Raw genomic sequence first — 16,663 nt, 5'->3', positions numbered from 1 at the left:
GGGGGAGGAATACGGGCGTCCGGTGTGTGAGACAGGGGCGGGCTTTGCCTTCCCAAACTGCCAGCCTGGCCCCCCAGAAAGCCGGATGTAGGCACATGGGGGAGGTGGAGTGACGTTGCCCCCATGGAGGGGGCAGGAAAGGGCCACGCCTCAGCAGGAGGGGCAGGGCTGGAGGTGGGGCTGGGGGCTTGCCTACCCCATCCTTTGCCGACCCCCCCCCCCACAGAGCAGGCTGAAAGGACCTGGCCAGTTCCTCTCCATGTGGCCCAGTTCTCGGAAGAGGAAAGTGAAACCTAAGCCTTTCCTTCCCCCGGGCGCAAATCAGTCAAGGAGGCCAGGAGCTTGCCCAATGCTCTGCGTCAGGCAAGTCTTCAGCAGGTGTGGGCGGAGAGGGCGCAACCTGTCTCTGGGGTGGTGGCTCCTTCGGGCGGGTATAAGAGAGGCTGGCTCCCAGTAGGGGCACTGAGGCACCGAGCCGGACTGTGCAGCTCCTGGACAGCTCCTGGACAGCACGTGTGAGGAGACATCGAGCGCAGAGAGGTAAAGACCGACTTGCCTCATCCCCTTGCCAGCTCTTCCTTCAGGCTCCGAGCCGGGGCAGAGCCCCAGCTGGGCAGGGAGATGAATTCTCTCTCGTATCCTTCCCCAGATCCAGAGGGAATTGGCTCCGTGCAGCTGGGCAGATGGGGTATCCCACCGCTGCCTGCATGTTCCACCGGGGAGGGATCTGGGCTCTGGTGCTGGGAGTGGAGACGGCCACGTAGGACACTAGCAGGCCAGGGCTTGTAAGTAAAGAGGGTCTCCACGGGATTCCCTCTCCGGTTCCCTCCCTCGGGGGCACCTGGCCTTGGCTGCTGTCGGCAGCCACGACGCCGGGCTAGATGGGCATCGCCTTGGAAGTGGGCAGCCCCCCTCAGGCAAGGCCCTGGTCCCAAGTCTCCCAGCCTGAGTTCCCCCACCCCTGCTACTTAGGGTCTCCATGGGAGCCAAGCCTCCAGCACTGTAGGAGAGACGCAAGACCTCCAACTCCCCTCCCCAGGGCCGGCCTGAGGTACCCTGAGGAAACCTGCATTTTGGCCTTCCTGTGTGTGGGAACACCATAGCCGACAGCTCTCCACCCTCCCTTCGTGCTAACCCAGGCCAACCCTGTTCGGGGGGGAGGCAGGGTGCTGGCCTGGTGTGTGTGTTGGGGGTACAGAGTGAGGGACACTCCCGGGTGTGAGAGACAAGGAGTGCGTTTGGGGGTGAACATAGGACTCAAGGCCCTGGTCCGCACTAGCAGTTTAGGTTGAATTGAGCCACCTACAGTGGCGTTTCTAAACAAGGAGTCCACACCACCCAGCCCAGCCCGTCCATCTTCGGGGTTTCTGACATCGGTTTTGGTCCTCCTGCTTTGCACAAGAAGTTGTGCCAAATTTGGTGGACTGGACGGGAGTGTGGACCCCGTGTTGAGAAAAGTCGAAGTTTTTGGCCTCTGGGAGGCATCCCACAATGCCCTGCTCTGACCACTCAGGCGAGAACGTGCACCTCTGTTGCTCTACAGGTGAAGAAGACAAGCCCTGGGAAAGTTTGAGTTCTGTTTCCCGCGCCGGCGTTGAGGGGGCACCACCAGACAGGCAGCACCCATGGCTGTGGCTTCCAAGCGTGCGAGTTCCAAGATGCCCAAAAAAGCAAAAGTGTGGAGCAGGCAGGAGACCTTGTTCCTCATTAAGGTGTGGGGAGCGAGACCCATTTTCTCTGCACTCAAAAACAGCAGGAGAAATGCGGCTTGCTATGACACGATAGCACAGCGCCTGGCGAGGAAAGGCTACTCCAGAGACCCCGAGCAGTGCCGTGCCAAAATAAACGAGCTGAGGTGCGACTATTTCACAACAAAGTTCAACACAACGCTCGCTGGATGGCCACTAAGATGCCCCTTCTATGACGAGCTGCATGTAATCCATGAGAAGAACGAGATCAGCAACCGCAGGCAGAGTGTGAGATGCACCCAAAACACACCCGGCCGCCACGTGGAGAACAGCCCAGCGCAGCAGGGGAAGGAGAAGAATGTGGAGAACAATCAGCCGGCAAACTCGTCTTTCGGGGATGGCACCGATCCTGGGCAGGGCTCTTCTGGTGAGTTCACGATTTTTTTTTTCAGGCTACGAGCAGGGTTGGTCGCAGGTGTAACGGAGCAGGGAGGCCGGAACGGCTTGTGAACCGGCCTGCAGACAAAGCAGGAATTCTCCCTGTGCAGCTCCATGAGGCTCTCACAGGGGGACTCTTTGATCCTTCTCACAAGGTTGCTGGGAGGGAAGCCGTCGTCCGTCCTCCACAGTAGGGCCCCTTCCCGCACTGAGCCACTTGTGGTCTGTGTCTGTTAAACCCTGCTTCCTGGGAGGAAAGGGGCTGCTGTGTGAAGGAGAAAGGCGCTTTCTCCCAGGAAGGGCGGTGTGGTGCACTCAGGAGGGAAGCCACATGAGCCGCCGCCCTATCCCTGTGGGATTGTGCCCCATAGCATGCCTGTCTCCAAACCACAGGAGTCCCGATGCTCCCCTGCGAACTCTGTTGCGTCCTGGCTCTATGGTGGCCACTTAAAAGCAGTGCTTCCCAAACTTTTCAGCATGGTGCCTCCTTTCTGATTTTTGAGAAACCCTCACACCCACGTCCCCCAAAAAATTGCAGCAAAAGTTGTTATGCAAAAAAAAAAAGAACTGATCAAAAAACAAACAAATATAGCAGCAAAACTTGTTGAGCAAAAAAACCACGCTTTTAAGAGCAGAGCAGGCATTGCCCTTTTAAGGTGGCCATTTTGAAGTCTATGCCAGCCAGCCGGAGCAGATGGACAGACGAGAGTCTTTCCTGGGGTTGGAAATTGACAGGGGGCATTGGGTCGCCTCAGAACCTCCCGCCTTAGAATTTCTTCATGTGCCTCCAGGAGGGCGCGCCCCCCAGTTCGGGAACCCCTGCTTTAAAGCATCCCTTTGGCCTTGCACAGGACACATCTCCATTGGCTTTAGAGAGACCTTTGCTGTGTGTGAACAGATGAGACTTCAGGCTCCCCCGTGTATCTCCTGCAACGTGCGTCTTTGTAACTTTTCATTACAGTGGGCCCCGCAGGCAGCTTGCGGCCTATGTCCCCGGCTCCAGCAGCTCTCCAGCCCTCCCAGATCCAGAAGCGAAAACGGGCAAGCGAAGACGGCTTGAAGGAGCCAATGGAGAGGAGCAATACGTTCCTGGAGAGGCTCGTGGAGTTTCTGGAGAAGTTCGAGAAGCAGCAGAAGAGGAACTTTCTCTGCTCTGGGCAGAATAGCTCTCCCTCCTCACCTGGTTCCAAAGCTTCCACCCCCAGGGATCCCAGGACACGGGGGAAGAACTCCAGGGCTCTCTCACATGAAACCTTCAGGTCCTCCCAAGGCAAATGTCCATCCTCGCATTTCTGATCCCCCGCTTTGGGTTCCCAACCTGGACTTTTTTTCTGGCCTCGCTCTCTTCCCTAAACAACAAATGCACCATCGCCAGGTGACGGTTCCATCCCCCCGCAGGCTTCCTGAAACTGACTTTTGGATCCACAGATGCATCGCCCCAAGATGCTTCGGGCAAAACGCCTTGTGGCACCGATCAGTTGTAACGCCATAATGCGCTGGGTCCGCCTCTCTTACTTTGGTGCATGGCTCACTCTTGCAGGGAAAGGGAAGTCTATTTAGGGGCACAGTTTTCAGGCACTTTGGCCACCATGGCACCCCGAAAGAAATAGCCAGGAACTCCAAGGAGAAAAAGATTCTCTCTGGCTTGGCGGCTTAGCCGAAATAAGTAGAGTTTTAGGGTGAGCTGGCCATCAGCACGAGGGTGTTAGAACTAGCTCTTCATTTTCCGTTATTTAAAATCTATCATTCCGTTGGGTTGACCCGATTGCACCTCGCAACCGCTTACGTCCGACTGTTTGCCCTAAATAAAATCACTTTGGTTTACTCCCCAGTCCAGCGTCAATCATTGTTACCCGGGTGGGGGCCAATCGGTGTGTGCATCCCCCTTTCGTAGCTGAATAATTCACTGGGGTGCTGATCCCAGCTGGGGAGCAGGTTCCTGGAAGTTGGGCCCGAAACAACATTCTCCTCAGATCTGAAGAGGTTCGGGGTCTGTACGGCTCCTGGGGGCGGGGGCGATCTCAGCTCTGTGCCGTGTCGGGGTGCTGGCCCACCAGGACCAGGCGGTGAGACACCCCAGAGAGCAACGAGGTGAACGGCAGTGGATTTGTCAGCACCCCGAGAAACACCCCAACTAAAGAGTCTTCTGTGTCCCCTCCATCACAGTCTGAATACTAGTCTCTTTATGGATTATAGTGCGGGGTGGAGGGATTACAGGCAAACCCCTTGAATGCAGGGGGTGGCCTGTTGAGAACATGACTCTCAAATCTGGCCAGTCCTCAAACTTTCTTTCAGAGTTTCAAAGTTTCAAGCTGGTTTGTGCTGCCCGGCGCTGTGCTCTCCTCATCCTGAGTCGCAAAAATCTCTAGCGACGAGCGTCTGCCTCCACCGCCCCCACCCTGCCAGATAACCCCTCTCCCAACACACACGCTTGCTCTCACAAAGATTATGGAGCACGCAGCAGACGGCTCCCACCAAGGGAAAGGTGTGTTCAGTGAGGTCTAACCGAGCCAGGAGACGCCTAAATCTTCTCCCAGTGCTCAGACGCAGCCACATGACTGTCCCCTGAGGCGCCCTACTACATACATCCCCGTAGTTGAACCAGACGTTCTCAGAAGAGTGTGGGCTTTCAAACCCATTTTTCATTCCCCATATAGTAATTTCACGCAGACCGCATTTACCGAGTGTGCTTCTGAGAACGTCACATGGGACTGTGTGAAAAACCTTACTAAAAATCAAGCTAAATCTACCGCTTCCTCCCTAACAACTAGACCAATAATCATGACAAAGAAGGAAATGTCATTGGTTTGTTCCTGGCCAATCCATACTGGCTATTTCTTAGAATCCCATTCAAGAAGGTACTTACAAACCGACTTTTGTATACTTTGTGCCAATCTCTTTTCCAGATTGTCAAGTTTAGAATAACAAATCTAAAGTTTCCTCAAGTTTCTTTTTTTTAAAGATAGCCACAAAGTTTGCCCCGTGCTGTGCCCTGGGACCTCACCTGTCCTCCATGAGGTCTCAAGGGTAATTGTTAATGATTCAGAGCTTGTGTCAGCTATTTCCTCCAGTACTTTCATCATGACTGGTGTAGAAAAAGTGAATAAGGAAAAGGTATTTACTTATTCTGTTAGGCTACGTCTACACTGGAATGATTTTCCGGAAATGCTTAAAACGGAACACTTTTCCGTTATAAGTATTTCCGGAAAAAGCGCCTCTACATTGGCAGGATGCTTTTCCAGAAAAGCACTTTTTCCGGGAAAGCGTCCGTGCCAATGTAGACGCGCTTTTCTGCAAAAAAGCCCCGATCATCATTTTGCGGAAAACACTACTGTGCTGTCTACACTGGCCCTTTTCCAGAACAGTTTTCCAGAAAAAGGACATTTGCCCGAATGGGAGCAGCATAGTATTTTCGGAAAAGCGGCTGATTTCTTACAGTAGATCGTCAGTGCTTTTCCGGAAATTCAAGGAGCGAGTGTAGACAGCTGGAAAGTTATTCCGGAAAAGTGGCTGATTTTCCAGAATAAGTGGCCAGTGTAGACACAGCCACTGAATATTTATAGGGACTCGAGTGTGAAGGTCTCAGTACCAGAATTATGGTGGAACTTGCCGTAGGTCAAATAAAAAGTGTTACCAAGAAGATCAAGGCAGAAACCAAGGCTTCCCAGTGGTGGGAAATGATTTTCACCGTCAGTATGGGAGAAGTTAGATCTCCCTGGGTAACCATATTCCACCCTATTGTTGTAGTGTTGTTCATTCAAGGGTTAATGCTACTGTACCTCATTGTATTAACTGGATGTATATATTGTAAACCTGGAAAAACAAAGAATCAAGGAAAGGTGAAATCTGTGTGCGATCAAAAAAGCCGAGGACTGAGGGTTTCCTAGTTCGTGAAGGGTGTTATCCTTGCAGTCATCATCCTTCCAGGAGGGGATTGTTAAGGGTAAAATCCTAAGTAGTTAAAGTTTGGCTTCTAATGTATGTTTGGTTTGTCACATTGGATATGACAGGGTATCCCCGTTCCAATCAAAATGGAGGAACTGGCATCCATTTTGTAAAACACAATGGAAGACGAGCCACACGCCCTGGGTCTGTCAGATCCTGATTTTCCCGCCTTTTGCAGAAAACAGGTAAACAAGTTCCAGTTCAAACTGGATTTACCTCAGAAGTACATCGCACAGGGGCGGATGCTGCGGGGTCTCCCTCACAGGGGCGGATGCTGCAGGGTCTCCATTGCAGGGGCACATGTTGTGGGGTCTTCTAGCAGGGGCGGACTCTGCGGGGTCTCCCTGGCAGGGGTTTCCCACCTGAGAGGACATAAAAGGCCGACAGCCGGACAGTTCGGGGCTGCCCATCCTAGACGTGTGCTGGGTTTTCCTCACAGATTATCAGGCTCCAGAAGAAGACTGTGGCTGCGGCCATACGAGAGACTCTGCCCGTCACCCCGAACGCTATTCACCATGGGCACGGAAGAGGCAGAGGGCTCCCCTCGGTGCTCCTCTCACAAAGGTCTCGGGGAGCTGACCGATTTGAGGTGCTGAGTGACCATCTGGGAACTATCAAGAAGGCTGCGATAAACTTTTGTTACTATACTTCCCATACCAGTTGGACTCTGCCCAAATTTGGCTTTTCCTTGTGGGTTGTGAGGAATTGATTACTGCACCGTTTATTGTGTCTTGTGAACCATTTTTTGAATACACCCCAAATCCCCTATTTTCTAAATGTACCCTTAATAAATTGGTTATTGTTTGGTTCACTTATACTGGGTCCTTTGATTAATTAAAACACACCACCAGACGATAGACGCTGGTTGTCACAAGACTCGAAGAGGGTCTATAATTGTCAGGGGACTCTTGTGTAGCCTTATCATTTCTCCCGCCTGGCAGAATAAGTAACTAACTTTTCCTTATTCACTTTTTCTACACCAGTCATGACGAAAGTACTGGAGGAAATAGATGAAACCATCTCTGAATCATTAACAATTATCGTTGAGAACTCACGGAGGATAGGCGAGGTCCCAGAGCACAGGGCAAACTTTATGGCTATCTTAAAAAAAGGCAGTGCAAACTAATCTGAAACTTTGAAAGAAAGAGAGCTTGAAGAAACTATAGATTTGTTATTCTAAGCTTGACAACCTGAAAAAGGCAAAGTATTCCACAATCAGTTTGGAAGTACCTTCTAGAATGGGATTCTTAGAAATTGCCAGTGTGGATCGGCCTAGAGCAAACCTATGACATTCCCTTCTTTGACATGATTATTGGTCTAGTTGCTAGGGGGGAAGCGGTAGATTTAGCTTGATTTTTAGGAAGGCTTTTCACACAGTCCCATGTGACGTTCTCAGAAGCACACTCGGGAAATGCGGTCTGCATGAAATTACTCTACGGGGAATGAAAAATGAGAGCATGCTCAGAAGAGTTCTCCATGGCTCTTGGTTGAACTACGGGGACGTATGTAGTGGGACGCCTCAGGGGACAGTTATGTGGCTGCGTCTGAGCACTGGGGGAAGATTTAGGCGTCTCCTGGCTCGGTTAGACCTCACCGAACACACATTTCCCTTGGTGGGAGCCACCTGTTGCATGCTCCATAATCTTTGCGAGAGCAAGCATGTGTGTTGGGGGAGGGGTTATCTGGCCAGCTGGGGGCTGTCATGGCAGACACCCATCGCCAGAGATTTTTGTGACTCAGGATGAGAAGAGCACAGCACTGGGCAGCGCAAACCAGTTTGAAACTTTGACACTTTGAAAGAAGGTTTGAGGAAGGGCCAGTTTTGAGAGTCATGTTCTCAATAGGACGCCCCCTGCATTCAAGGGGTTTGCCTGTAGTCCCCCTACCTCCCACCCATAAAGAGACTGTTGTTCAGACTGTGATGGGAGGGGGGAGGCCATAGACGACTCTTTAGGGGTGTTGCTCGGGGTGCCGACAAATCCACTGCCGTTCCCCTCATTGCTTTCAGGGGCATCTCATCCCTTTCAGATCTGAGGAGAAGGTCGTTTGGGGCCCAACTTCCGGGAACCCGCTTCCGAGCTGGGAGCAGAACCTTAATGAATTATTCAGCAACAAAAGGGGATGTCTGGTGTCCCGCTTTCTGGCTCGCGCCGGCGCTGCATGGCTATGTGCGGCACGGTCCCATGCAATCTGCTGGCCAGGTGGAGGAGCGGAGCACCACACTTCCCCCGCCCCGGCGGCACTCTACCCCTCTGTCCGGCTGGCGGTTTGGATGGGGCCCATAGTCGGCACGGGCCACACAGTGAGCCCCTGCAGGCAGCATGTGGCCTGCGGGCCGTAAGTTGTGCAGGCCTGTACACACATTGATTGCACGCTCCCTCCCGCCCCAGGTAACAACGATTGACTCTGGGCTGGGGAGTAAACCAAAGTGATTTTATTAAGGGCAAACAAACAGGCGGACGTAAGTTGCGAGGTGCAATCAGGTTGAGCCAAAGGAATGACAAATTTTAAACAACAGAAAACACGCAGCTAGTTCTAACACCCTCAAGCTGATGGACAACTTGCCCTAAAACGGTTCTTATTCTGGCTAAATCTCCAAGACACTCCTCGGTCACTGCATGATCCTCTCCAGCTACCCCACTACCCTCTCCTGCCACTCTCCATCCCCTCCTGCTGGTCTGCGATATCCTCCTGCCGCTCCCCGAGGCTCTCCTGCCGCTCCACGAGGCTCTCCTCCCACTCCACGAGCCTCTCCCCTCCATCTGCGATATCCTCCTCCCGCTCCATGAGCGTCTCCTGCCACTCTTTAAATCTCTCCCCCCACTCCACGAGCCTCTCCTCCCTGTCTGCGATATTCTCCTGCCGCTCCACGATCTTCTCCCGCCGGTCTGTGATATCCTCCTGCCACTCCATGATCTTCTCCCGCCGGTCTGTGATATCCTCCTGCCGCTCCACGAACTTCTCCCGCCAGTTTCCGATATTCTCCTGCCGCTCCACGAGCTTCTCCCACCGGTTTCCGATATCCTCCTGCCGCTCCACGAGCTTCTCCCGCCGGTTTCTGATATGCTCCTGCTGCTCCACGAGCTTCTCCCGCCGGTTTCCGATATCCTCCTGCCGCTCCACGAGCTTCTCCCACCGGTTTCCGATATTCTCCTGCCGCTCCACGAGCTTCTCCTGCCGGTCTGCGCTTCTCTCCAGGAACTTATTGCTCGACTCCATTTGCTCCTTCAAGACGTCTTCTCTTGTCCATTTTTGCCTGTGGATTGGTGGGCGACAGAGACCTGCTGGCGTACGCCACGAGAAGCCTGCAGGTCCCTCTGTAAGGAAAAGTTACAAAGATACGCATTGCAGGAGATACACGGGGGACCCTGAAGCCTCATCTCTTTGCATACAGCGAAGGTCTCTCTACAGGCAATGGAGATGTGTCCTGTGCAAGGCCAAGTGATGCTTTAATGCAGGGGTCTCCCACCTTTTTAAGATCACTTGTTGAATTTAAGTGCAATTCCAGATGCACCTCAAAGCCAAATACCCTGGTTCCGCCTCCTTCCTGCCCCTTCTCCAAGGCCCCGCCCCTGTTCACTCTGTCTCCCCCCGCCCTCCAGCATCCTCAAAGGTTGGGGGCAGGGCTCCAGCTGGGCACGTCTTACCTCTGGTGGCTCTTGGGTGGGGGTGCAGGGGGGCTAAGGCAGGCTCTCACCTACCCTGGCCTGCCCCACTCCCAAAAGCAGCCAGCAAACTCCCTCCCAAGCCCTGTAGTGCCCCCTGCATTTGGTGGAGATAGGATACAGGGTGAACCAGGGGCACCACGAGTTCAGCTTCTCCTCCTCTCTCTCCCCTGCCCTGCACAGCAAGTCGGAGGCTCCTGGGGTGGGGTGGGGGGGGGGAACAGTGCCAAGACAGAGGGCAGGAGCAGAAGGACAGTGGGGGGAGGGGCAGCTGAAGTGCCAGCCCTTCACAGCCTCTTGGCCAAACCAGTTAGGATCCCCTGTCAGAGGCTCCAAGACCTGCTGTGAGATTCCGTTCATCTGGTTGGTGACCCCTGCTCTTAAGCAGTCACTGTACAGCCGGCACCCAACAGTTTGCAGACAGTTTGCAGACAGGCATGCCACCGTGTTTGGCTTCCTCTCCTCCTCATTGACAGCGCGGTCCGGGCTGGGTGGTGCCAGGACAACAGGAGGGGCCAGGAATGGGACTGGTTCTCTGATGGCCGCACGGAAAGGAAAATCATCAACTCACGCATGGGCCTCAAAACAGACTGACACGGAGCGGCCTCGGAGCTGCCAGCGGTGGGGGATAAGTGGTCCTTCTGTGGGCCCAGCCTCACCTGCACCTGCCCCAGCCAGGGGACACGCCTCTACCCCCCAACTGTGCCTGCTGGAGGTGCAGTGACTATGGCGAGGGGCATCTCTGTGCCCCCTGCGACGAGACCCCTTTCGTGGCTCCTTGCCACTGAGACTGGAAGCAAAGAGGATTCTAGGAGGCATTCACAGACAGAGGCGGACTGACAATGAAAATAGGGAATAGAAGCCTTATCATCACTCAGACTCCAACCCCAACACATCAGGGCTACGTCTACACTGGCAGGATTTTCCAAAAATGCTTAAAACGGAAGAGTTTTCCGTTAAAAGCATTTTCGGAAAAGCGCGTCTAGATTGGCAGGATGCTTTTCCGCAAAGGCACTTTTTGCGGAAAAGTGTCCGTGGCCAACCTAGACGCGGTTTTCCGCAAAAAAGCCCCGATCGTCATTTTCACAATCGGGGCATTTTTGCGGAAAACACTACTGTGCTGTTTACACTGGCCCTTTTGCGCAAAAGTCTTTTGGAAAAAGACTTTTGCCCGAATGGGAGCAGCATAGTATTTCCGGAAAAACACTGATGACTTTACATGAGCTCGTCAGTGCTTTTCCAGAAATTCAAATGGCCAGTATAGACAGCTGGCAAATTTTTCCACAAAATCAGATGATTTTGAGGAAAAACTTGCCAGTCTAGACACAGCCAAGCTGTCCAACTCTTGGTATCCGTGGACAAGAATCAGCCTCACTATACAATGAGACGGTTCAAAAGGATTAAAAGAACTTTTGTTTCAACTCCCCGGCTCATCTGTCTAGAACAAGATGGGCACCAGACAACAAAATCCCACTAGCCTAGGACCTATTCCATGAGCGCAGCCCTGTGCTTTCTCCTTCAGGGACGGGCCAAATAGCCTCTGAAACAGGGTGGATTGATTTAAATAGTTTTGATTTCAATCTCTAATTTTAATCATGATTAAAAATGGCAAGCACAAAACCTGGGTTTAAATGAGCAATTAATCATTTAAATTATACTTTTAAAATGTTTTCCTAAAGGATGGTTTAGTCTTATTGATTAGGAACCTTTAAAACGTGTTGATTTACAACTAAATACAACCTTTATGCCAAATTTGGTGCTTCTGTTTACTAACCAGGAGAATACACTCGGTACAGCTACCAACTAAATTAATGCCCAAATAATTGTGTAACTTACATATAATCAGATTCTTAATTTTTACATTTTTATTCTGTTACAAAATGGTGTATAATAGGAATACGAGGTGTACCGGTAGTTCGGAATAGGAACCTAGTCCGAACTACCTAGTTCGAGCCCCATGTAGCCACGCTACACGGGGTTCGAACCAGCGGGGATTTAAAAATGGCAGCTCCCCGCTTATGCAAATGAAGCCCGGGAAATTCAAATCCCAGGCTTCATTTGCAAGTGCGGTATGCCTACATTACCCTCCTAGTTCGAACTAGGAGGGTAGTGTAGACATACCCTAAGAGAAGAGGAAAACAAGTTTTTCTGCTTCGTCAACTCTCGGTTTTGCAACGGTGAAGAAACTAATCATTGAATTGAACTAGCTGAATAAACCAAAGTGAAAAACACATTCTCTCTTCACCTGCAGAAGAAGCTACTGCTGATGTAAGCACTGGTTCTGGGTACTTAAACTAGCGAACTGGTAGAATTTCTTTAAAAGTTGACAGGAGACATGTTCTACTTCATTTTTAAATTTAATTCCTAAGGGTATGTCTACACTACAAAGTTAATTCGAACTAACAGCCATTAGTTCGAATTAACTTTAATAGCGGCTATACATGCAAACCTCCAGTTCGAATTTAAATACAACTAGCGGAGCGCTTAATTCGAACTAGCTAAACCTCATTCTACGAGGACTAGCGTCTAGATCGAATTAAGGGCTGTGTAGCCTCTTAATTTGGACTAGCTGGAGGCTCCTCTCAGTTGTCCAAAGAAAGCCTCGTCTACCTCATCCACCTGGTCTGGTCTATAGCAGACACCAACCACAACATCACCCCTGTTGCTTCCACCTCTGAACTTAACCCAAAGACTCTCAAAAGGCCACTCTGGGCCAAACCAGGAAAACTCCTCTCCTCTCCCCCAGCCCCAGGGCCCTTAAAAGGGTAGACCCTGGCCAGACGGCACTTGCCAGAGCCAGCCCTGCCAGCAGTCTGTGCCCCGACCCAGTGACTACAGGATGAGCCAGGCGGCCAGTGCCAGCCAGCTGTCCCTCGCCTAATCCCCCAGCACCCAGGCGTTCTTGTCCAGCCTCCCTGTTGAAAGGAAAGGTCCGGGTAGGGATGGTCGAATTGAGGACGTCAATGCGTGGTTGCGCAGATGGTGTAGGAGAGGCGGCTTTGGTATCTTCGAACATGGGACTCTGTTCCAGGCACAAGGATTGTTAGGAAGAGATGGGATCCACCTAACCAAGAGAGGAAGGAGCATCTTTACGGGCAGGCTTGCAAACCTAACGAGGAGGGCTTGAAACTAGGTTAGTCGGGGGACGGTGACCAAAACCCTGAGGGGAGCAGGGAAGTCGGATACTGGGAAGAAAAGCAGAGAGGAACGAGCAAGAAAGGAGGACCCCTGATTCGAATGGAGAAGGTAGGGCGATCAACTGGTTATCGGAGGTGTTTGTACACCAATGTGAGAACAAACAGGGAGAATTGGAGGCCCTGGCCTTGTCCGAGAACCATGATTTGACTGGAATAACGGAGACTTGGTGGGATGACTCGCATGACTGGAGCGCTGTCGTGGAAGGGTATAGACTGTCCAGGAAGAACAGGCAGGGGAGAAAAGGAGGAGGAGTTGCATTGTATGTAAGAGAGCACTACGATTGCTCTGAACTCCAGTATAAAGAGGGAGAAAAGCCTTTTGAGAGTCTTTGGGTTAAGTTCAGAGGTGGAAGCAACAGGGGTGATGTTGTGGTTGGTGTCTGCTATAGACCAGACCAGGTGGATGAGGTAGACGAGGCTTTCTTTGGACAACTGAGAGGAGCTTCCAGATCGCAGGCCCTGGTTCTCGTGGGGGACTTTACTCCCCCGACGTCTGTTGGGAAACCAATACGGCAGTACACAGGCAATCCAGGACGTTTTTGGAGACTGTTGGGGATAACTTCTTGGTACAAGTGCTGAAGGATCCGACCAGGGGCCGGGCGCAGCTTGACCTTCTGCTCACAAACAGGGAGGAACTAATAGGGGAAGTGGAGGTGGGTGACAACCTGGGAAGCAGTGATCATGAGACGGTCGATTTCAGGATCCTGACCAAAGGAAGAAAGGAGAGTCGCAAAATACACACCCTGGACTTCAGAAAAGCAGACTTTGATGCCCTCCAAGATGGGCAGAATCCCCTGGGATGCTAACACGAAGGGAAAAGGAGTCCAGGACAGCTGGCAGTGTTTTAAAGAAGCCTTATTAAGGCACAGGAAGAAACCATCTCGATGCACAGTAAGAAAAGCAAATCTGGTAGGATAGCGGATCGGCTTCCTGGGGAAATCCTTGGTGAACTTAAGCACAAAAAGGAAGCTGACGAGAAGTGGAAACTTGGACAGATGCCTAGGGAGGAGTATAAATATATTGCTCGAGAACGCAGAGAAGTTCTCAGAAAGGCGAAAGCACAACTGGAATTGCATAAGAACATGGTTCTGAGGACAGGACAAGGAGTAATGGGCTTAAAGTGCAGCAGGGGAGGTTTAGCTTGGACATTAGGAAAAAATTCCTAACTGTCAGGGTGGTCAAATATTGGAATAAATTGCCAAGGGAGGTGGTGGAATCTCCCTCTCTGGAGATATTTAAGAACAGGTTAGATAGACATCTGTCAGGGATGGTGTAGACGGAGCTTGGTCCTGCCTTGAGGGCGGGGGGCTGGATTCGATGACCTCTTGAGGTCCCTTCCAGTCCTATTATTCTATGATTCTATAAGCCACCGCAAAAAAGCCACCGTGGAGAGGCGATCCATCCGACTTCTGGGACAGTGGTGAGGAGGGGCGGCTAATTTTGGTGCATTTAGTAGCTCAGGGGCATGCAAGTGCTTGGGAGAAAAATGTCATTATGTTCCTTACGACCATTACTGTGATTTCCAAGAATTACAGAAAGGCAAGGTTGGGACAGAGAGGCTAGATCTATAGGGTGTTGCCACAACTCTTGGCTTGAGGGAGTTATCATTGTCTACAGGATTCACACTTTGCGTCAAAGGCTCTGAACAACCGCCCACACGATAACAATTGTTCGAGCACGCCCGGGTTAAAAGGAACACTGAGAAGTCATTGAGTCTAAGTCCCTGTCCTGAGGTTATGTCTGTATTTATGCACCGTAGATCGATCTGTTGGCATTCCTAGAGCACTAGATCGGAAAGGGACCTGGAAAGGTCATCAAGTCCAGTCCCCTGCCCTCACGGCCGGACCGAGCGCTGTCTAGATCGGGGTCGGCAACTTTCTCCAACCAAGGAGCCAAGCTCCATCAAAATGCAGACCACGTGGTCAACGACACGCCGACTAAGAACGCTCTTTTGCATTACTGAAAATATCCAACGCAATAGCATTGAGCATTGATTAGCGTGGGGATTAATAAGAGCACAAATGAAACATCGTCCACACAAACTTTATTTCACGGGACTTCTGCTGCGGCATCTTTTCGCACGTCGCGCGTTTTTCCCATTTTGAATTCCTTTTTCATTTGACTTTAAAAAGTGGCTTGTATTCTGGGAATGACACATGAGCCCTATTTGGTTCTGTACCAAGCCGTATTTGGCTCGAGCACTGTAAACTGCAAACCCCTGAGGTAGCCAATCTCTGACGGAGGTCTATCTAACCAACTCTTAAATATCTCCAAAGATGGAGATTCGATTTAGGAGGTCTTCTAAGGACACGCTACATCGAATGTTGAAAGTGCCCTCAATTAATGCTGGAACTCCTCGATTTTCAAGGAGTAAGAGAAGTCAATGGGAATATTTACTCCTATTAGCCTTCCGCAGTCGGAACAGCACCACGTTCGGCTTAGGATATGTTGACTCCAGCTACGATATTTACACAACTGGAGTTGCATATCTTCAGCCGATCTTCCAAAAGAGCTATTTCAGAAGAGGCGTTATTCTTCAGGTTACGCAAGTTTAAAACAAATAAAAGAACGTTCTTCTTTACCCAGTGCATAGTCAAACTGTGGAACTCCTTGCCTGAGGAAGCTGTGAAGGCTAGGACTATAAGAATGTGTCTAGACTACATGGTTTTGTTGACAAAAGTTGACTTTTGTCGACAAAACGATACCTACGTCTACATTGCCACTGAGTTCTGTAGACCAACATCTCACAGCCTGTGCTGAGAACAAGCTGTCCCTTTTCACCCTTGGGAAACTGAGGCAGCCTAAACACGTCAGAGAAAACGTCCACTCTGTTGAGTGTTAGCTGGCTTTTGGGGGTCCTGTTCTGAGGTGTCTACCTCTTCCTATGCTTTGTACGGGGAGCCAAGGCCCTATGGATCACAGTGTTGTTCCTGTGTGTGTGTGTGTGTGTGTGTGTGTCTGACCATTGCAAACCCTACGCCCCTTTGTGGGTGTGGGCTCCAGCCCCCCACTCTGTGGAGGACTGGCTCTGTGGCATATTACAAGGCAAAAGTCAAAGCCAGGTGTCGATTGGTGGCCGGTAATGCAGACAGGGGAAGGCACAACATTCCCAAAGTTGGCCACATGGCCCGGCCTGTGTAGCAGCCCGAGCCCTGCAGGTGGCCAGGAAGGATTGGGGTGGAGGTGGGCGGGGCTTGGCTGTAGGGGCGGAGCCTCAGGAGGCAGGGGTGGGGCTCACCTTCCCTCACTGGTGTGACAGACCGGGCTGGACATACCTCTCCTGGCATCTTCCCGGCCAGAGCACGTCACATGGTCGTGCGACCTCTCTCTGTGTCCTACGCTCTCCACCATTGTGCCCTGGCAGGTATCAGACCCATTCCTCAGGTGTGGGTCGGCACCTAGAGATCCATTGTCTCCTTGCTAATTAGCACGGTTGCTGGTTGAACAGCCTTTCAGAGAAGTTCCCAGCATCAACACAGAGTACATATTCATAACTCCACACACAGCTATTATACAAGTTCACAAAGAACACAGGCAGTACCAGTAGAACATACGCTTTCATTTGACACCTCACATGCCCCCCTTTCTACAGAGTTTCGGGGCAAACACCCCCCTCCCCATCGGTGCAACAGTGATCTTTCGACTCCAATAACGTAACAGCTGGGCCTTCACCTGCTAGCCGTGCTGTTGATCATCGGTCTGGGAACCTCAGGAGCAAAAGGCGTGAGAG

The 16,663-nt window shown here is 51.5% G+C and overlaps 1 protein-coding gene across 1 annotated transcript; it reads left to right on the top strand.

Annotated features, from left to right (window-relative positions):
* Window positions 1–1,330: 1,330 nt before the first annotated feature.
* Window positions 1,331–3,921, top strand: LOC142823168 (uncharacterized). Its single transcript, XM_075913746.2, has 2 exons — window positions 1,331–2,115; window positions 3,088–3,921. Exons 1-2 carry the CDS (start codon window positions 1,626–1,628, stop codon window positions 3,420–3,422), a joined length of 825 nt encoding a protein of 274 aa, XP_075769861.2. The 5' UTR covers window positions 1,331–1,625; the 3' UTR covers window positions 3,423–3,921.
* The last annotated feature ends 12,742 nt before the right edge of the window (window positions 3,922–16,663 follow it).

This window comes from Pelodiscus sinensis, chromosome 19 (genome assembly GCF_052426305.1).
Source record: "Pelodiscus sinensis isolate ZL-2025 chromosome 19, ASM5242630v1, whole genome shotgun sequence".
Lineage (NCBI taxonomy): Eukaryota > Metazoa > Chordata > Testudines > Trionychidae > Pelodiscus > Pelodiscus sinensis.
The sequence above is the reverse complement of the archived record's forward strand: the minus strand, read 5'-3'. Positions and strand labels throughout refer to the sequence as shown.

Coding starts and splice junctions, on each gene's coding strand:
- LOC142823168 (XM_075913746.2), top strand. CDS start 1,626: ATGGCTGTGGCTTCCAAGCGTGCGAGTTCCAAGATGCCCAAAAAAGCA. Junction 2,116..3,087: donor TCCTGGGCAGGGCTCTTCTG/GTGAGTTCACGA, acceptor TTTTCATTACAG/TGGGCCCCGCAGGCAGCTTG.